The sequence below is a fragment of the Sinocyclocheilus grahami genome, unplaced genomic scaffold, assembly GCF_001515645.1.
Source record: "Sinocyclocheilus grahami isolate Dianchi unplaced genomic scaffold, SAMN03320097.WGS_v1.1 scaffold492.1, whole genome shotgun sequence".
NCBI lineage: Eukaryota > Metazoa > Chordata > Actinopteri > Cypriniformes > Cyprinidae > Sinocyclocheilus > Sinocyclocheilus grahami.
The window spans coordinates 313,470-335,495 of record NW_015505671.1 but is presented as its reverse complement, the minus strand read 5'-3'; the positions used below and the strand labels follow the sequence as shown (position 1 = coordinate 335,495).

At 38.8% G+C, this 22,026-nt stretch overlaps 1 protein-coding gene across 1 annotated transcript in view; it reads right to left on the bottom strand.

The window, feature by feature from the left end:
* Positions 1–13,399, bottom strand: part of LOC107554146 (receptor-type tyrosine-protein phosphatase kappa-like) — a 170,263-nt gene extending 156,864 nt beyond the window's left edge. Inside the window, exons 1-2 of the mRNA XM_016236573.1 lie at positions 13,212–13,399; positions 11,648–11,671 (exon numbers count right to left, since the gene is read on the bottom strand). Of these exons, the coding sequence (XP_016092059.1) occupies positions 11,648–11,671; positions 13,212–13,284 (97 nt within the window). The 5' untranslated portion in view covers positions 13,285–13,399. The remainder of the gene's footprint in view (positions 1–11,647; positions 11,672–13,211) is intronic.
* Between the last annotated feature and the right edge of the window lie 8,627 nt (positions 13,400–22,026).

The window sequence follows — 22,026 nt, the reverse complement described above, 5'->3', positions numbered from 1 at the left end:
ATGTGTCCCTGCAGCACAAAAGCAGTGTTGAGTCGCTGGGGGATATTTGTAGCAATAGCCAACAATACATTGTATGGGTCACAATTATACATTTCTCTTTTATGCCAAAAATCATTAGGATATTAAGTAAAGATCATGTTCCATGAAGATATTTTGTAAATTTCCTACCATAAATACATCAAAACTTAATGTTTGATTAGTAATATGCATTGCTAAGAACTTCATTTGAACAACTTTAAAGATGATTTTCTCAATATTTAGATTTTTTTGCACCCTCAGATTCCAGATTTTCAAATAGTTGTATCTCAGCCAAATATTGTTCTATTTATTCAGCTTTCAGATGATGTATAAATCACTTAAGGCTGGTTTTGTGGCCCAGGGTCACATATTATACTGATTTCTGAAGATCATGTGACACTGAAGACTGGAGGAATGATGCTGAAAATACAGCTGCGCATCACAGAAATACATTACAGTTTAACACATATTCAAATAGAAAATTATTTTAAATAGTAAAAACAGAACAGTTATTTTCAATAGTAGAAATATTTCACAAGATTACTGCTTTTGCTGTACTTTGGATCAAATAAATGCAGGCTTGGTGAGCAGAAGAGGCTTCTTTAAAAAACATTAAACATCTTACTGTTCAAAAACGTTTGACTGGGAGTGTACTGAAACGGTGAAGTTCATGCAAAGGCATTTTCCTTTGTGCTGTGGCCTCCACTGTAATTCACGTCAACACAGGCTGAATGGTCGGAGGCCTGGAGTGGGGGATGAGATGTCTTTTGTTCAGCGTGGGCTGTAAATTCCAGTGTGAAGGTGTGAGGAAGGGGTCTGGAGGGGTTCGGCACAGACACGCCGTCTCCAGAGGCCCCGGGACGGTGCCGTGATTAACAGCAGGCAAGACAAACACCGTGAGATCAAGGGCTCTCACATCCCTCTTATTAGCATCAATTAACACCAGCATAATGAGAAAATCCTCTCTACGTTCCTACTGCAAGAGAGGAAACTCATGTGGACTGATCAATGACATGTAACATGAGAAATATCACCAAGCAAATATGTATTTGTCTGCCAGTGGGTCTGCAACAGTTGAAGTTCTTTTTCAGCATCCCGGGCTTAAGCGCAAGTTTGTAATTATTAAAATGTTTAATGTTTGCGAAACCTCTGCTCACCTAGGTTGCATTTATTTGATTAAAAATACAGTAAAAGCACCAATACTGTGAAATATTATTACAGTTTGAAAGAGCCGTTTTCTATGTGAATATCTGTTAAGCTGTAATTTTATTTCTATATCATTCCTCCAGTCTTCAGTGTCACACGATCTTCAGAAATCAGTATAATATGCTGATTTGCTGCTCGAGAAACATTTCTGATTATTATCAATGTTGAAAACAGTTGTGCTGCTCAGTATTTATGTGGAAACTGTGATGCATTATTTCTTTCAAGATTCTTTGATGAACAGAAAGTTCTAAAGAACAGCATTTATTTGAATCAATTTAATGCATCCTTGCTGAATAAAAGCATTAATTTCTTTAAACCCCAAATATTTTCAATGGTAATTCTTAAAAAAAATAAAAGTCACGGTTATCATTTATAATAATTTCACAATATTACTATTTTTACTGTGCTCATGATCAAATAAATGCAGCTTTAGTGAGCAAATCTTAATAATTCCAAACCTTTGACCAGCACATATTTGGCATTGTTTTGTTTGAATATTTCTCTCAGAGCTCACTCCTCTCTACCGAAGCATAGATGAATGCACAGCCGTTTGATTGACAGCGCTGAGTCCCGCCCCACGAGGTGCCACCTGTGCTGTCTCTCCCTTCAGGCGATCACAGCTGTTCCCTAAAACATTTGACCTCATGCAGTAAAGTAGGCTGAAAACACACAGATGCACTGCTTTTCTGTTTGTTTGCCTAAAGGAAAACACTCGGCACTTCAGTTTACAGCAATTAAACCGGCCAAAAATCCTCACTCGTACATTTAAAAAAGCCTCGTATGGGTTTCCTGGTCTCAAGCAGGTTAGCCTAACATTATTACATTCAGAACTATATTATAAAAGCTTGTTATAAATTATACATACATACACTGTGTTACATTTACCTGTTCTGTGTTAAGCATGTTTTTATTTATTTATATATTAAAATGTATATATTTGGAATAAATATTTATATATTTTAATATTTGAAAAAGAAAAGTGCCCACTAAATAAATATGCAGAAATACCTTCCTTTTCTTTCTTTTTCTGGAATTATAAAAATCTGAAAATAAAACCTCAAACCACAACACAATGTTCAAAAATGTCAATATGATACGTGCATGTAAACATAAAATCAAAAACAAAATAAAATTTGTCTTTTTTTAATGACTAACATATGCCCTTAATAAGTTATTTTTAATTAATAACAACTAATATTTTTATTATTCCAGCTAGGTTACAGTGATGAAAGAAAACTGCAATAGTACACCAGAGTGATTTGTCTCCTGAGCCGTTGAGGAAAAATCCTGCTTCTGTCATTTTTCAATATAGTGTCATTACAAATGCTATATTAGCTTTTACAAGTCAAAGTCAGACATCAAAAGTAGGCCAGTTTGAGCTGTGATGTGCAGACACACGACACCTTAATTCCAGCTGAAGCCTGATAGGATGCTAGAGAGGATTTCACATGCTCGCATCTCAAAGGAGCCGGGAATGAAAGACAGGTAAATCACTGTGAGTCACACACACACACACACACACACACACGCGCGCGCCTAGACGTGTTCAAACTTGATATCTCCAAAACGTCACAGTGTTGACACAGATTTAAGACAAGCTGACTCCAGTCAGATGAATCATGGCGAGGCATACGGCCTCTCTCTGGTTCTCATTTCCACTCTCTTTCACACCGGCTCGCTCTCATCTCACATCTGTCAGCCTTCTCCGGTCTCAGCATGCGCTCACACGGACACCAGGTGAAATAAAAAAATCGCAGGGAGCTGCCGATCACAATTAAGAGCCGCGTGGAGCGTATGCACCTACCGTCCTGGAGCCGTGGAGTCAGAGGACATGACAACCATTTTGTGTAAAATTAAAGCAGCGGAGTGATTTTAGCAGCGTTAAACACAGCTGAAGGTTCTCTCGCTGGAGGAAACGCTCTGAGATCTGCACGCAGGAAAGAAAAAACGCAAACGAGATGACATGGAGATTAAATGCTTCTCAGATGTTTCTCCCGAAGAAAAGACTCACATACTCTCAGGTCTATTTTAAAGCTCATACTGTGCTCAGATTTATCAACATAAAGAGAAATCTCAACACAAAAGAAAACTATCACAATTGAGTTGATGAGAGTAGGGCTGCCACTAACGACTATTTTTATTTCGATTAATCTATCGACTAATTTATCGATTAATTGGTTAATCATTCTAAACTAATAATTTCCCACAAAAAAAATCAACAATTTTACTTAAGAATATTTTATTAAACTATATTTCATTAAACCAAATGAAATCCAAAAGTTAAAAAGTAAAGTGCAACACAGAGTGCAAGAAGCAAGTGTCCGTCTCAATAGTCCAAATCACTGAAATCAAAGTTCAGTATTATAGTGTAAGAATGACAACATATCCACGTGTTCTAGTCTACTAATAATACAATTATAATCAAAAAAACACCTTTTTAAAGGAGTATTTACCAGAATTTATTTAGTTGCAGTATTTCTGGAAAAAAAGATATACTTTAAAAAATAAAATCAATTAATTTAATGGAATCCAGAAAATAATGGAAAACAGAATTTGGTAAAGATAAAACTGTAAAACTCAATTAATTAGACAGGCTTTTTGATTAATACAATTTAATTTAACCGTTAAAACAGAGTATAGAAAAATGAAAATGGAAAAATCTGGATTTGGAAATAAAACGGATTTCATAGTGCCCTATAATTATAATTATTTTTTTGTGGTAATAAAAATAGATGTAAGTGAACAATAGCCTTTAAAATTACTTAAAATACATATATAATAGCAATGAGGCAATAATAATTCGTTCTAATAAAGTATCAAAAGCAAGAAATCATATGGTTTTATTGAACAAAACTGTTAAAATACATAATGTATTATAAACAACAGAGGTAATGTACATTACGCATTACAACAAAGGCCTGCAGGGGGCGCCAACAGTCTGATGATTGTTTTTACACATTACTGTGCGATCTAATCCTTGTTTAATATTGACCAAGCACCATTTCATTCAAATGTCCACATAATATTTAATATTTGTCCATTTCTTTAGGACAGAAATGCTATAGCCGCACTGTAATTAAAAGAATGTTTAAGCTTTTATTTTGAAACCGCGATATATTCTCCTGTGTTTGCGTAGATTTATAAATTATTTACCTTACAAATCTGATGAAATGGCGCACGTTGCGCTCCCAGATGATCGTTATAATAAATCCAAACTCACAACAACATGTAGAGATGGAGTTTGAGTCGCTCCACCCACGTAAATGATAACAGTTCCTGTGGAACTACTGTGAACGGAGCCGCTGTGTGACGCATGTAACCTACACGCATGTCTGTGCGATCTAATCCTTGTTTAATATTGACCAAGCACCATTTCATTCAAATGTCCACATAATATTTAATATTTGTCCATTTCTTTAGGACAGAAATGCTATAGCCGCACTGTAATTAAAAGAATGTTTAAGCTTTTATTTTGAAACCGCGATATATTCTCCTGTGTTTGCGTAGATTTATAAATGATTTACCTTACAAATCTGATGAAATGGCGCACGTTGCGCTCCCAGATGATTGTTATAATAAACCCAAACTCACAACAACATGTAGAGATGGAGTTTGAGTCGCTCCACCCACGTAAATGATAACAGTTCCTGTGGAACTACTGTGAACGGAGCCGCTGTGTGACGCATGTAACCTACACGCATGTAAATAATTAAAGTGCATATACTGTATTAGAACTGCATCAAATATAATTTTTTAATTAAATCGTAGTGTTTGTGAATTCACAATTATGCTTAATTAAGATTTTTAAATGGGTTTAATATATCATGCAGCCTTGGAAAACAGACTAATAATGTGTTTTATACATTATCGTCTGTGAAATGCGCCACTTCCAGTATTTTGCCGGTTAGTCGACGTGAGCAAAATGAAGTCGAGGATTTTTAAAAATCGACGAATCGCGACAGCCCTAGATGAGAGGTTTCCTTAAGTCTCCTGCTTTTCGGATCTTTTCTCCTAAACAAAATACTCAGATACTCACATGGCTCCGTTAGAATTTAGAGAATCTCAAATTGTGCTCAGAATCACCAACATAACTAGAAAAAAAGAGATCTCTTTATTATTGCAATATTTCCTTTTTTAATCATAAACGTTTGCTTGCTGATGAATCTCCCACTTCTCAAGTTTTTCCCCCAGCAATCTCAAGCGTTTTCTTTAGAAAGTCTTAAGGTCCTTGCACACTGAGCCCGAAACTTTCATATGCGTTTTTCCAGATTTTTAAATGGGTTTAATATATCATGCAGCCTTGGAAAACAGACTAATAATGTGTTTTATACATTATCGTCTGTGAAATGCGCCACTTCCGGTATTTTGCCGGTTAGTCGACGTGAGCAAAATGAAGTCGAGGATTTTTAAAAATCGACGAATCGCGACAGCCCTAGATGAGAGGTTTCCTTAAGTCTCCTGCTTTTCGGACCTAAACAAAATACTCAGATACTCACATGGCTCCGTTAGAATTTAGAGAATCTCAAATTGTGCTCAGAATCACCAACATAAACTAGAAAAAAAGAGATCTCTTTATTATTGCAATATTTCCTTTTTTAATCATAAACGTTTGCTTGCTGATGAATCTCCCACTTCTCAAATTTTTCCCCCAGCAATCTCAAGCGTTTTCTTTAGAAAGTCTTAAGGTCCTTGCACACTGAGCCCGAAACTTTCATATGCGTTTTTCCATTTTTTTTCCGTATTCGTCATCCTTTCCTATCAAAATGTTTGCTACGGATGCGAAAACGCAGAAAATCAAACCTGGTCCGAATTTTTTTATTACGGATGAAAGTTTCAGAGGTAGTGTGTAAACGTGATTGACACAACGTGAGATCGTATTTATTTTTCAACGTGCGAAAATTTCGGACGAAAAATTCGGACTCAGTGTGCAGAGACCTTTAGCGCTGGACGATATGACCTAAAATCTAAATCTCGATTAGTTGAACATTTTACCTCGATTATGATTAACGCTTAATTTATTGAATTATTTATTTGCCCTCATAGTTGACTGACAAAGTTTGTACTGTAAATATGCTATCGGTTTAGAATAATTTTCGATTATTCGTCCAGCCCTACAAAGTCTCCTCTGTGTCTAGAGTGTGAGAAGAGATCTCAACCACATCTCAAACTGTGCTCTGACTTCATATCAAATTCTGCCGTCAAAAGACTCACAATCAAACTCAGTTCCAAAAGCAGCTACCTCATTTTATTTCTCCTAAAGAATTTACAGAGAAAACACCTGGGACAAAACTGATACTTGATAAGTAGCCATCTGAGAAGCTCATGAAGTCTCCTGAGCTCTGAAAGAGCGACACACTTCTGAGGGTAACTACGTGACGCCGGCACACAGTCTTTGGCGTAGCGCTGAGAGCGAGAGAGAGAGAGAGAGGATATTTTCCTTCAAAGAGAGCGCTGCGGGCTTAATTTGATAATCACCACCATTTCCATTTTTTTTTCGTATTCGTCATCCTTTCCTATCAAAATGCTTGCTACGGATGCGAAAACGCAGAAAATCAAACCTGGTCCGAATTTTTTTATTACGGATGAAAGTTTCAGAGGTAGTGTGTAAACGTGATTGACACAACGTGAGATCGTATTTATTTTTCAACGTGCGAAAATTTCGGACGAAAAATTCGGACTCAGTGTGCAGAGACCTTTAGCGCTGGACGATATGACCTAAAATCTAAATCTCGATTAGTTGAACATTTTACCTCGATTATGTTTAACGCTTAATTTATTGAATTATTTATTTGCCCTCATAGTTGACTGACAAAGTTTGTACTGTAAATATGCTATCGGTTTAGAATAATTTTCGATTATTCGTCCAGCCCTACAAAGTCTCCTCTGTGTCTAGAGTGTGAGAAGAGATCTCAACCACATCTCAAACTGTGCTCTGACTTCATATCAAATTCTGCCGTCAAAAGACTCACAATCAAACTCAGTTCCAAAAGCAGCTACCTCATTTTATTTCTCCTAAAGAATTTACAGAGAAAACACCTGGGACAAAACTGATACTTGATAAGTAGCCATCTGAGAAGCTCATGAAGTCTCCTGAGCTCTGAAAGAGCGACACACTTCTGAGGGTAACTACGTGACGCCGGCACACAGTCTTTGGCGTAGCGCTGAGAGCGAGAGAGAGAGAGAGAGGATATTTTCCTTCAAAGAGAGCGCTGCGGGCTTAATTTGATAATCACCACCATCATCATAATCTTTATGGATATCAGGACGGTCACAAATCACAACACTGCGCTCTTTAAAGCCCATGGGACAGAGCAGACACAAAATAAAACAAAAACAATCTAATGACCAAATCCTCAATCCGACTTTCCCTTCTTTGTCCGTCCATCCCGCTCTGAGATAGCGGCTCTCAGGACGGGCCGGTCAGCTCTCTAAAGGAGCTTACAGCACTGCTGCCCATTACTGCTCTAATCCTCAAAGTGCTGCCACCACAAAGAGCAGCACAAACAGCCTCCTCTTCACGTTTCTTCTCCTCATTTCTCTCTCTCTCTCTGGAAATGCATGTGCTTCTCTGAGGGTCGTCCACAGCACCTTGAGCCCTGTGACCCTCAGGAAAATACATAAATTACACTATACAGACTCCATCAAAGAACGGCATTCATCACTGTTTATCCTCTTCATTCACATGGTTTGAGCTTCAGCGCACGTCTCTGCAAAAACGGCATGCAGCACTTTGACTTTAACAAGAGAAGAGTAAATTTTACTGTTGATTAATTTGCATGTAATATCTAATGTGTATAATATGATGATTACTCTATGTATGCCATAATACGATGTTGTGTCATATATAGCATGCAGTATCTAGATACACACGTTCGATCTCTCCTGCACATCTTTTTCACACAATGTTATATTATTCACATAAGCCAATAATTATTAGCTGCACTTTGAAAGGTGAACGGCTCAAGCTTTGAGTATTGCATTACAACGCTCGAGAGAGTAACGGCTGCAGCACTGAGGAATGTCAATGTGAAATGACCTTAAGGACACTAGTGAACAAAGTTACTCAACGCATAGACCACTGACTAGGGCTGGGTATTGACACAAAATTTCACAATTAATTTCAAACCTTGGTGACTGATTCCGTTTCAATCTTGATTCAATTCAATTCAATATTGATTCATTTGGATATACAGGCAAAATCTCTCTCAACTATAGCTGTAAACTATAGAGGGAACGCTATTGGTTGGTACATTAATACTAAAGCGATTTAAATTGCACATAAGGCAGTTTCTCTAATAATAACAATCTTATTATATAGTAAAACATATTATATTAACGTTTAATGATATAATAGTGTTTCTTCTCCAATTTGTTGTTGAAATACAAACATTTAAACAGTAAACGTCATAAAAACTTGTCTTCATTACAGATTTATTCAAACATACATTAATTGTTATTTCTAAATAAATAACAGGCTAGGTAAATATAAATACATACTCCTCTCTAAAATGTTGTTCTTCTAATGCTCATTTGTGTTCGTTTCCTGCAGCAACTAGTAGTAAAGAGGAAGAGATGATCGGTTCACGTGCCGCTTGAACTGAGGCATTACTGTCGACATATCATGACACATTAGTGCTAAAACCACGTTTAATGTTTGAATTTCGCAATAAAAACTGACAGAATTTGAAAGTTGAGACTTTGTTTCACATCAAAACTAACGAAGCACAAAGCTTATTGTGATTATTGGATTGGAGGCATGCTACAAATAATGTTTTGTACGTTTTGTTCACGCATCACCTGAAAACAACATAAATCAATTCTTGCCATTTAAGAATCAATATCAGTTTATTGAAATCGATTAAATCAAGAAATCGATATTTTCAACTCAACCCAAACCACTGACAGCTGAGCTCAGTTTCTAATGAGAATAACTTCATTCATTCACATTCACTGAGCATCAACTCGTGCTGACAAAACCACAGCCTGAGCCGAGAAGACTATGTGACGCTATGCAGGACTGGATTAAAAATCCATACAGCTGCATCAGATGAAACACTAAAGCGCCTGACGTACTTGTCAGGTATTGATTTCCCGTGCATAATCTGAGAAACTTCAACTAGGAGAAAAAAATCGCTGTTCGAAGACAGTACCTGTCTGCTGTAAATAGATTTTGTAGCGAGTCTGCAAAATACGTGCGGTGCTCTCTCGCAGCTGCTGTGATAAGCAACTTGCGTCCGCGGACGGAGCTGTGATTTAACACAGACGTAAGGGCCTCTGTGACCTGTCAGCAACACAAGCACATACTGCTCTGCAGATGGGATGCACTGCACGAGACATTCACATGAAAACCCTTCTTCCTTTCATGTCTCTCTCTGGTCTTGCGCATGATATAAAAAAAATTAAAAAGTAACCTCTTTCCATTGGTGCACATGGGAAATTAATATTAACCAATAATATTTTATTGTAAATGCCACAAGATGTTGCCTTTAAAGTCAACGTGAGACTCAAATTGACACTATTCACTTTCTTAAAGGGTGTCATTATGTCATTATTTACTCACCTTTGTTTTAAACCTGTATGACTTTCTTTCATCTGCAGAACACAAAAGAAGATATTTTGAAGAATAACCAAACAGCTGATGGTAGCCGTTGAATTCTTCCATAGTATTTTTTTTCCACACTATGGAAGTCCATGGCTATCGTCAGCTGTTTGGTTACCAGAATTCTTCAAAATACAATCATTTGTTTTCAACAGCTGTAAGAAATTCACACAGGTTGAGGGTGAGTAAATGATGACAGAATTTTTATTTTGGGATGAACTATCCCTTTAAGTCATGTTCCAGCTCTTACTGAGAATATGATTCACTGGTACAGATTCCTAACGATCCAAACATTTGAAATGCTTGCTTAAGCATGCTTTCATCAAAATGGGACAACTTGCTCCACCTCTTTTTCTAAATGTGACCCTGGACCACAAAACTAGTCATAAGGGTCAATTTTTTGAAATTGACCCTTGATAATTTGATATTTATAATATTTATAAATATGAAAAGCTGAATAAATAAGCTTTCCATTGATGTATGGTTTGTTAGGATAGGACAATATTTGGTCGAGATACAACTATTTGAAAATCTGGAATCTGAGGGTGCAAAAAAATCTAAATATTGAGAAAATCATCTTTAAAGTTGTTCAAATGAAGTTCTTAGCAATGCATATTACTAATCAAACATTAAGTTTTGATATATTTATGGTAGGAAATTTACAAAATATCTTCATGGAACATGATCTTTACTTAATATCCTAATGATTTTTGGCATAACAGAAAAATCAATAATTGTGACCCATACAATGTATTGTTGGCTATTGCTACAAATATACCCCAGCGACTTAACACTGCTTTTGTGCTCCAGGCTCACATATAGTGACTTTTCATCGTCCAGATTGACTGATAGATGAAATCAATTGTTCTTTTCTTGTTGGCTATTACATGTTGAAAAATACAATGTTGAAAAAAGCTCCACACAGATGACAGGCAGTCAAGTGCTGTTCTCCAGGAGCATCAGGCTCATTCCTGCTGATTAGATGACCGTTGCACCGAATCTCAGCTCTCGGGGGCGAAGACCTTCGGTGTGGAAGACAAAACACACGCTCATATTCTTCCACTCCTCCTCAGACTCACTAAACATCACTTCACATCCCATCTCTATCATTACATCCACACCGATGACAAGCGGCACGGAATCAGCCAAAATAATGACCCGAAAGGCAAAGCATTATATTCAAATCATGAGCTAGCCGTTCACGACTCACGCACAAATGCCTTGTTAAAGTCACACGGAAGACCTTGTTTTCCCTCGGCTGTAAAAGCGTAAACACACACACACGGCTGTAATCGGCGTCTGCAGCAGTAGGGTAAGAAATGTGCAGATTTTGCTATTGTGTCTGAGTGCCGTTCACAAGGCTTTCCTATAAAAACCTGTTCAAAGTCGCCACGCCAACTCCTCTAAAGAAATGCAAAAGCAAACTTTCCGTTTGTCCTTCTCTGTAGTCATGTTTCTATGACAGCCTGCAATGAAATGTACTCTGAATGTACCTGAGTAAAAGAATCAAGACGGGGCTCATTACAAACACAACTCCAGCTTTGCTTTTGCTTTGAAAGCTGATTGCGAGGGAATTCTGGGAAGTGACGGTTTTCCTGTTGGTGTGTATTTGGAGGGTAAACACAGCTGAATGATATACGTTGATGTGTTTGTGTGCATCACTGCGGCTCACAGTCATGCAAACCCTGCAGCTCATGACAGAGCGGCACATCAGGACGAGGCCATCGGGTCAATCACTCAGACACAGATGCCCTGGACAGATGTTTATGATGATGATGATGATGCCAATGATGATGATGATAGCGGTGTGGATTTACGACTCACCTTTCTCCGCGTGTCCCATTTGAGCTGCGTCCAGAGAAAGAGAAAGAGAGCGATATCAGGGATTATCTCGCTCATTCACAGCGAGCGCTGATCCCCCTCTTCCTTTCCATAACACGCTGGCATAATTACACCAGTCACTAATCAATCTCAGCCTCCCGTAATTTGCCATTTGTCATCCGTTGTTTTTGATTACTCTAATAGAATTAATCCGAGGGTTAGACTCACTGATTAATTAATCAGCAATTACACAGACAGCTGTATCCCCCCCCCCCCACCAACCCCTGCAGACGATCTGTGATACGGTTACAGTCAGACAGATGTGAGCATCACCCCAAATCACAAGATTAGATGTGCTGGAAAACATTTGTCTGAAAACAGAAACTTTTATGATTTTTACAAAATGTCTGTTTAAAAAGAAAAAAAAACACAGTTTAGCTTCATCTGACCTCGTACCTCTTACATTTCCTTTATTTACAAAGAGACCAACAGTAATAATGATGATGGTGGTAATAGTGTGGCAAGAACAACGTGATTCACATGTTGTAACTGAATGTCTGATACCGTGAGTCGACTCAGAACAATTTCGAGTGACACGTTTGGAAACACTATCAAAGCTAAACTCATGCATTTCTCTCATCTGAAAGCATTTTAACATTGCAACAGCTTTACTTTATCCTCATATCTGCACGAAAAACAACTAAAACATCTGACAAAAGTATTTCATGTGCTAGTCTTGACCCAATATATCATGATGCTTTACGGTCACATTTGCGCTCCAGCTAAAACTGCTCTATCCTAGAATAATAACAACTAATATACTGTATGTACATGTTTATATTATATATATATATATATTTATAAACTGATTCTGACTCTCAAAAACACTCTGCAAGTTACTCCTGAAAGAAACATCATTACCGAATGAACAGAATAAATAAAAAAAATACAATTTTGATCCTGCATTTTGAAAAGTTCATCAGGTTTTCTCTATTTTCCCGAGTTCTTAAAATCCTCAGGAATTACGCACAGAAATCCTGTGGGGATTCATATTATAATGTGAAGGCATAACATTCTAAAGAAACACATTCTTACAGATTGTTCTATTCTTAAATGAATAGCCCTTTACTTTTTACCAGGACTTAGAAAACTGTTTTCCTGCGAGACTGTTCAAACGGAGGATTCGGAGTTTGAGATTGTCGCTGAATTCCCTGCAATGTAACCATTCGTCGAGTCGTTAGAAATTAAATCTAGTTTTGGTGTAGTTGGACAGAAGGGGATATTTCTTCCAATCACGACAGAAATCCCGAGCGGATGGCTGAGGAGGGTTAATAGGGTTCGGTGGAGCACTTTCACTCCGCAGCTGATGCCTGTGTGTCCCTATTCTCCAACACAAAACCAGCCCAAACCATCAGCACCCCTCACTCATTCCCTGCTAAAAGAGCCACCTGGACACACAAATGAACTTCTGAGGTGTAAAGGTGCGCACGCATTCAATGCAACGGCCGCGTAAACTTTTGCTCGTTCCGCTCCGGGGATCGTTAAAGGTGAATCTTTGGCTACTTACCGGGAGTGTACTGGGCTCCTGCGCTTCCAAACGCCGTATGCAGGAGTAATATGCTCAAAATGATGGTATCCATATCTGTCGGCCGAGTTGAGAAAGTTTTTGAAAGTGTTGGGAAATGTTTCTTATTCCAGCCGATCCGCGCGCCCCGTGCGCTCTCTCCGCGTCTCCCGCTCGCTCCGATACTCTGTTGCGCTGCGAGCGGCGAGAGAGAGGGCCCTGACGTCACCGGCGCTCTTCACGAGGGGACAGGCGCCCCCTACTGACGGAGACACACACACACACACACACACACACACACACACACACACACACACACACACACACACACACACACACACAGCTTCATCAGCGGAGAAACGACTGCGTGCTTACTCCAGTCTTCTGCTTCTCCACAGCTTTCAGCAATTAATTCAGCTCGAAACACTTAATGTGCTGAAAGAGCTTTTGTTTAAAACCACGCGTAAAATCTTACTACCTGCCTGGAAAAGGTGTGTGAGAAATCTCAGCTGCACTAGTATCTGAAATAAAATCAGCATGCACTTTTTAGCCAATCGGAAAGCTTTTCTGCCTGTCAGTCATTTTGAGTGACACTAGCAGATTAAACATATTGTGGGCGGGTTTTTGGGAAGAAGGCGGGTGCTTCAAGGGATTAGGGTTGATATACTGTGGGCAGAGTACAATAACTTTTATGAACAGACTTCATTTAAAATCTGTTTGGTAATTTAAGTTTGAGGGGTGTTGTCTGTTTTTTAAACGTTACACGTTAAATGACTGTTTTCTGAACGCTCCCCCGTGTTCCATTGGTCAAACAAAGCTAAATGAAGGCACTATTGTTTTCTGTAGAGCTCCTTTATAGCTGAATCAAATTCATTCATAATTGATTCATTGTTAATAAATGATTAATTACAATGAACTGAGCTGAATAAGGACATTATTGTCTTCTTAGTTACAGCTGAACTGAAATTGTTTCAATTGATTTACTTTACACAGTTATTGAAATGAGTCAGAACTGAGCTGAATAATAACACTGGTGTCTTTTTTAAAGCTGCTTATAGCATAATTTGTCATTGACTGTTATTTTCCTGTTCATTATTGTGAAGCTGCTTTACAACGATCAGTGTTGTATAAAGTGTTAACAAAATGAAGAAACCTTCAACCCTATAAATGGTTTACTTACAGTATCATCAAAGTCATTAACGTTTGAATGCTTGCTCATTATAATATGCACATACTTATTTGTGATTGAATTTATTTCCGTACTGAATTGGGATTACTAATGCTTGCACCTATTATCTATAGTTGCAGAAAAAATGTCACAGTTATTGTCTTGCTGTCTATCTGTATAGCCTTGTTTACCATGTTAATAAAGCTTGTTCAAATTGACCCGAACTGCACTGAGAAAGAGAAAATGAAAAGTTGACAGAAACGTAGGTGTGCTTGTGTAACGGAGGCCAGCGGTAGGTGCTGTGCAGGTAAACCTCACTCCCCTGATCTCAAGAGATGCACTAGCGACTGACGCTAGTGGCTGCAGTCTTTAGCCTCCTTGTTAGTGCGTCCGCCTCCCATGCCGGAGAGCCGGTTTCGGGACCCACTCGGAGCGAGAACGAGGTGTGGCAGTGAGGACCCGGGAGAGAGGGGTTACATTGGTGCCGTGACCCGGATGGGAGTGAGGTTTAGGGGGTGAGTGTAACGGAGGCCAGCGGTAAGTGCTGTGCAGGTAAACCTCACTCCCCTGATCTCAAGAGACGCACTAGCGACTGACGCTAGTGGCTGCAGTCTTTAGCCTCCTTGTTAGTGTGTCCACCTCCCATGCCGGAGACCCACTCGGAACAAGAACGAGGTGTGGCAGTGAGGCCCCGGGAGAGAGGGGTTACACATGTGTGTAATATTGCACAGCTGAGGTCTCAGGGTCAGAGGTCATGGCCTCCTCAGCCCCCTGCAGCACCTCGGACTCTCCTGCAGTCATTGCTGTGCAAGCTGTATTTAACACACATGCACAGTACCCAATGCATTCATGTGCGAGAGATGTTGACGGGATCACTGCGTCTCTTCTCCGGCTCAACCCAAAATTCAACCCTGCGCTACAAAAGAGCAAGTGAAGGGAGGGAGAGAGAGAAAGAGGGAGGAAAAAGTAAGAAAACACGGCAAACAACAAAGTCAGTGAGTGAGCCGCTCGAGGCTGCAGGTATTGCAAAAATGAAAGAGAAAAAAACATAGACGAGCGCTTCAAACAGTCGCTTTGATAAACAAGGTTATGTGTACATAGCACCAGAGGAGTAAAGGTAGGCCAGGTTTATTAAAATAACTGTTTTCATCTCTCTCTTCCCCCTCTGGTCTCCTCATTTCCCAGTTTGGAGCGCAGCTGTCAGTCCTGTCTGGAGCGATGAATCCAGTCCACTTCTGAAAGACACTGATTCTCTGAGCAAACCCATGCCTTTTATTATTCAGAGGCACAACAATTAAACTCTTTACTGAGTTACTTACAAGTATAACATTGCAAGTTATTCTTCAGCATCCGTTGCTAATGTTACTGTAAAACTCTCTGAGGATATGAAAAATGGATAAAAGGTATTGTGTGCTCAGGAATCCGTGTTAATGATTTAACTTAATGAGATATGAATCATGAATAAAATAAAGCATTCTTTAATACAGCTTGATTAAAAAATAATACAACCTTTTCCTGTCAACTGAATATGTCATTATTAGTCTTTCTTTTTGTGCAGCAGATGAATTACGTTTGGGATCTCGACTGATATTAGTGTTAAAAGTGTTCTCGAATCGTCTCTGTGACGGTCAGCATGTGTGATCCTCCGGACTGTGATGTCTTGAAGATGTGACCTGATGTTCTGACAGAAACACTGTGTTCCTATCACCAAGCCCCTCTCATTTTCACATCTGCGGCCGAATGCACCTTTATGTGTGTGTGTGTGTGTGTGTGTGTGTGTGTGTGTGCTTGTGGAAATGCCCGGCAAGTGGACTGAAAAGTCCCAGTGCTGATGGACAAAAACGGAATTGAAAATAAAAACCAAAATAAAATATTTTGTTTTCTTAATATACCGTATGTGTGTGTACTGTTTATATTTATTATGAACATATATATATATATAGACTTGAAGCCTGTATTGCATTATGATCTATTACAATACACATTGTGATACAGTCTTCAGAATTATTTTAACCACAGATATAATACATATACAATTTAGTAAATTCAAAGTATAAGTAATTATGAGTAATATATACTTATGTCAAAAATAAAGTACTAATGAAATTACATATAAAGATGCACTGAAGTCCTACTGCTTTTATTATAAATGTAAAGTATAATACATTTTCATTTAATTGTAAATAACATGCATTTAAGTATCCAAAACATTACATTCAATTCACACTCAAATATATTTTATTAACTTATGTTATTTCATAAATCTCTTACAGTTTTTTTTAATTGCTTACACACTAAAATTAAAACTTTCCCACAATTAGCAAAACCTTACACTCAAGGAGCAAAACACTGGCCTAGATTTGCACAACTGTAAGCACATTGTCAGCTTCACACGTTTTGCAAAACATCACACACAGTGATTTGCAAAACACTAAACACACTTGTATGCATTTGACACAGAAATGTATCATGATGTAATTTCCTTGCAATTTCAAAGCAAAGGCTTTCAAATGAACACAACCATGAACCAATTGGTTAAACGCAGCCACCAGGTGCGCACACACACTGGTGCTTCCAATAATGTCCAACAGATCTCTCTGTCAACATTAAAAAACATCAAGTTCTGATGAAACAACTGTATAAAGTGCCTTTTGAAAGAAATTCAGACAGGGTGAAAGTCCTGCGGCATGAATATGTGGTGGTACGTTTTGTTCACTGACTGTAGTATTGTGTACTGGTACACATAATCTTTTTACTGTACATGCAATTTTACTGTATAGCAGACCTACAGTATATTGATCTACACAATGTGATATTTTGCTGTATTTCAGAGAGTTTTGCAAATGGATGCGGAGGAAGTCCCGCATGAGTTTATATACATCGATGAGGCTGGATTTAACCTGACAACAGTGAGAAGAAAGGGAAGAAACATCATTGGCCACAGGGCTATTGTCAATGTACCAGGGCAACGTGGGGGTAACATTACCCTTCGTGCTGCCATTACACAGAATGGGGTTCTCCACCGCCATGCCAACTTGGGTTCTTACAACACTGACCGCATTCTTACATTTTTAGACAGATTACACAATATTATCACAGCAGCAAACCAAAGGGACCAGATGCAATACATTGTCGTCTGGGACAATGTAGCTTTCCATCATTCTGCTCTGGTCCAAAACTGGTTTCATCAACACCCACAATTTACAGTTCAATACCTTCCACCATACTCCCCCTTCCTAAACCCCATCGAGGAGTTCTTCTCAGCATGGCGGTGGAAGGTTTATGATCTCCGGCCCTATGTCCAGATGGCCCTCATTCAAGCTATGGAGGAAGCATGTGATCAAATTGAAGCAGCATCCATACAAGGGTGGATTCGTCACTCCAAAAGATTCTTCCCACGTTGCCTTGCAAATTAAAATATAGCCTGTGATGTTGACGAGGCCCTGTGGCCAGATCCAGCTAGGCGGAGAGATGTTTAGGTTTTTATTATTTTTTTTATTCGGTACTGAACTGGATATGTAATTTATGTTACAGTATTATTGTAAGCTTACAGTACAATGGTACGTTCAGTAATAATGTATGTAAACTAGAAAATGTTTTATGAATGTTTTGTTGAAATGTAGAATTTATTTTTACACTTTCTCTGTGTAAATGCTAAAATTGTTTTAGGTTGAGCACAGGAGTGTTTAACTGATTCAAACAGAATCAGACCATATGATGATTGTGTTTGTTATGACAACAAAATAAGGTTTTTATAAGACATTGTATAGTTTTGACAAAAGTGTTTCATTTTGCAAATTATCTGAGGTGTTGTGCTACTTTAGTGTAGTGTTGTTGTGCTAATTGTGGGAAGGGGTTTGAAAAACCGAGCCCTGTTTTCAAAATTGTGCTTAAGCAATTGAAAAAACCTGTAAGTGCTCTTTAGAAAAGTACTTTTTTTTTTTTAAATATCATATAATTTACAGTAAAAAACTGGCAGCTGTGGTTGCCAGAATTTTACCGTAAAAAATATGGTAGCAACATTTTAGGGTTTACGAATGTAACTTAAATTTAATTAACTGATATAATGTTATAATAATATACCAACCTATTGAAGATCTGAAATCTGTTTTGTACCTTTGTAATACACTGATAACCATCAAAAGCAGGTGGTGATGAGAAAGTCACATGATGAATCAAAGCTCACCATAAGCAGCTTTTGCACAAGCTGAGAAGGCTAACATATATATAAACTAAAACCAAATGCGTTCTTGTCTTAGGACAACCTTGATTAACTTTTTTGATCCACTTCAAATGTTGACTACTGTATAGGTGCACAGTGTCATTCACACAAACACTAAGCACCATCATGGTGACAAACATGAAACTGAAATATGCAATAAACATTAATTTAACAACATTAGGTGTAACATACAAGCCTAATAAACATAACTGGTAAGCCAAAACTAAGAAGAAACAGATATTTTAAAGAAAAACATCAAATTTGAAATGCAATGCAACGCAGGGAATTCTGGGACCGTCAATTTACGTTTCCTTCACTGTCAATTATGTGTTCTATTTCACTTCCAAAAATGGTATTTTACTGTAAAATTACATGGAATATCTATTACAGTTTTTCACCGTATATAGTATGGGAACTTACCATTAAGCATTTAACAGGTTTTTACTGTAGCATTTTCACAGTTTTTTACCGTTAAATCACGATCATTTTTTACAGTCTGCCTAAATATCATAATAACTCTTTCTACTATAAAAGTACCTTACTTACCGCAGTCTTCGTTTCTCACATTTCATTTTCCCCATCTCAGCTTCTGTTAGAGATTTGCTGTTTCATGCAAATAACATATTAACCTTAGACCGGATGATATTGACTGTGCATCACAGCATAATCATGGTCACACTGAATGATGGCTTGTGATAAACTGTGGTTGTGTTGAATCTGGTCCTCATGAACTGCATCAGTTTCAGCAGGATAATGAAGGTTAATTGTGAATTAATAGAGTTTACAATGATAAAAGCATTCATGAGATTTGCATAGTGCTCCTTGTGTGTCCACCCAGCTCATGACCAGTCACTCATTCACAGACGATAAAAGACTTCATGTGATTGCAGACAACTCTATATCCACGTGTCCTCTCATCTCCATCCTCCCCCTCTATTAAATTCTTATAATGGAACGGATTGATCCAAGCCCGGGTTCTGATTGGTTAATGCGGTGTTCCAGTCGTGTATATATATATCGCTGTTCAGCACCTGTAGAGATCAACTGTTCACCTTGGCTTACATGTCACATTACAGAATGACATTTCATCAAATAACATTTAAACAAAATTGGGTGTCCTTAATACTTTATTATGCAGAAACTGATTAATGAAAGCATTAAGCCTCCGGAGGTCATTTTGTATTGTCAATATAGTCACTCTGCTGTGTCCTCATGTTTAACGGCATCTTTATAGCATGTGTGACATTCATACACATTCATCATATCTATCATATACAGCTGCTTGTGACTAAGAGATACACATGAAAAGTGAGAAGCATTTTTTTATTCTAAAAACAAAAGCACATTTTATGCATAGCAAGTAAAATGAATTATAGGCCTCACAATATACATGCTGATTTAGACAAAAATGTCAGTTTATCACTAAACAATGTAAATAATCAAAAACCATGTAAATAACCTGCTTTGTCTCCCCTTGTGAAAAAGAAGTACACTTTAGCATTCTTTTAAACAATAGACTTAAGTGTAAAATTAATATAATGATTTCTGACACTTAATTGCATGTTATTTATTTATAAAGTCTAAATTTATATTAAATGCAATTAGCTGAACATTAAAGGTGATTTTGACCCACTTAAGAAGTGATGTCATGTGTAGCCAAGTATGGTAACCCATACCCAGAATTTGTGCTCTGCATTTAACCCATCCAAATGCACACACACAGCAGTGAGAAGTGAATACCTATGCATACAGCAGTGGGCAACCTCAGTTAGGATGGAAGAGAGCTCTGTTCATTCACTCCTCCCACCTATATTTCCTGCTGGTACTGAGACTCAAAACCACAACCTTTGGGTTATAAGTCCTACTGTCTAACCATTAGGCCATAACTGCCCAAGTAGGACTCCAGTACATCTTTATATTTAATTTCAGACGCATTTATAATAAACTAAAATATACTTTAATGTCATTTCAATTGAAACTTGTATGTCATGTATTTAAACATGTTTTTAATTACACATTTGTAATGATGCATCAAAGATACATCCTAGGATGTGTTGGAACACACCTTCAGTGATGCTCCTGGGGTCATCAGGTGTTTCTGGTCTTTCAACCTTGTACACCCTTGCTCAAGTGACTCAGCCAGTCAACTTTGGTCCTGGAGGGCCACTGTTCTGTAGAGTTTAGCTCCAACCCTAAACAGGCACACCTGCCTGTAGCTTTTCAGTGACCATGAAGACATTGATTTGTTGGTTTAGGTGTGTTTGACTAGGGTTGGAACTAAACTCTGTGGGACAGTGGTCCTCCAGGACCGAATTTGCCCAGCCCTTGTGTAGACCTTACACAGTGACCGGCGGGCAAAGCCTCACTTCAATGGGTTTGCAGCGTGCCTACCAGCTCCTGATACTTGGATTGCTTCCGTTCATTCACCTCTTCGATATGCTCCTCTTAGAGGACATTAAGCTCTATCAGGAGCACCTGCTTCCAAGCGGCTGATGTTAGCACCATGTCTGGCCTCAACGCAGTTGGCACGATGTGGACTAGGAACTTAAGCTACCTTCCAATATCTACTTGAAGCTCCCTGTCTGAAGCAGATCCAGCTGCCAGCTTGGGCTGTGGATGTGGCTGCTTCTCCACCCTGACAAAGGTGATGTTTCTCTGGTGGAAGCCGTGTTTGTTGTTGGCTCTAGAGATGGCCTCTGCAACAGACTTCAGCACCTGTTCATGCCACCAGCAGTAGCGGCCCTCCACTAGGCCCTCCCCTCAAAGGAACCCCAACCAGGGCATAGATGACATGCCAGTGAATCTTTCTTTGCCCAGGTGTGAAGATTTGTTGGGCTAGGAAAACATCATAGATCGCTCAGCCCAATAACTTGATCCGCTGGGGATCTGCCTGCCATATCTGCCTTCCACCTCATCCATGCTCCCTGTTGCCACATGCCCACCATCCTGCAGGTCTTTTCCTCTTCAGCACAAGCCTTGCTGGTGGCAGTTCCTACCATGGAGTAAATCATAGTGGGGTTGTGATTTGGCACCTAACCCTGCCTGGCCTGTAGCTACTGTGCCTACCAAAGCCCTGTGTCTCAGGTGGGACTCAGCCATTTCCATGCCTTCCTGTGCTCTCCACTTCCTGTCTGTCCGTACCATGATGCCTGCCGATGCCACCCTTGAGTCCTTGGAGTCCTGACAGAGTAGTGCCTCTCTGATGCGAGAGATCTTGAATTCTTTGTCGAGGCTGCTGAATGGGAGCTGGAGTTTGTTACTCTTGCCACAGAGTGCTGCGCTGCTCAGGCTGTGTGGCAGCCCCAATCACCTGTGGAGGTAGCTACTGACCATCTTTTCCATGGTCTCCACTGTTTCCATGGTTACTTCATTCACCAGCAGAAGCCAGAGGATGCAAGTATAAGAAATTAACTAATTTATAAGGGAAT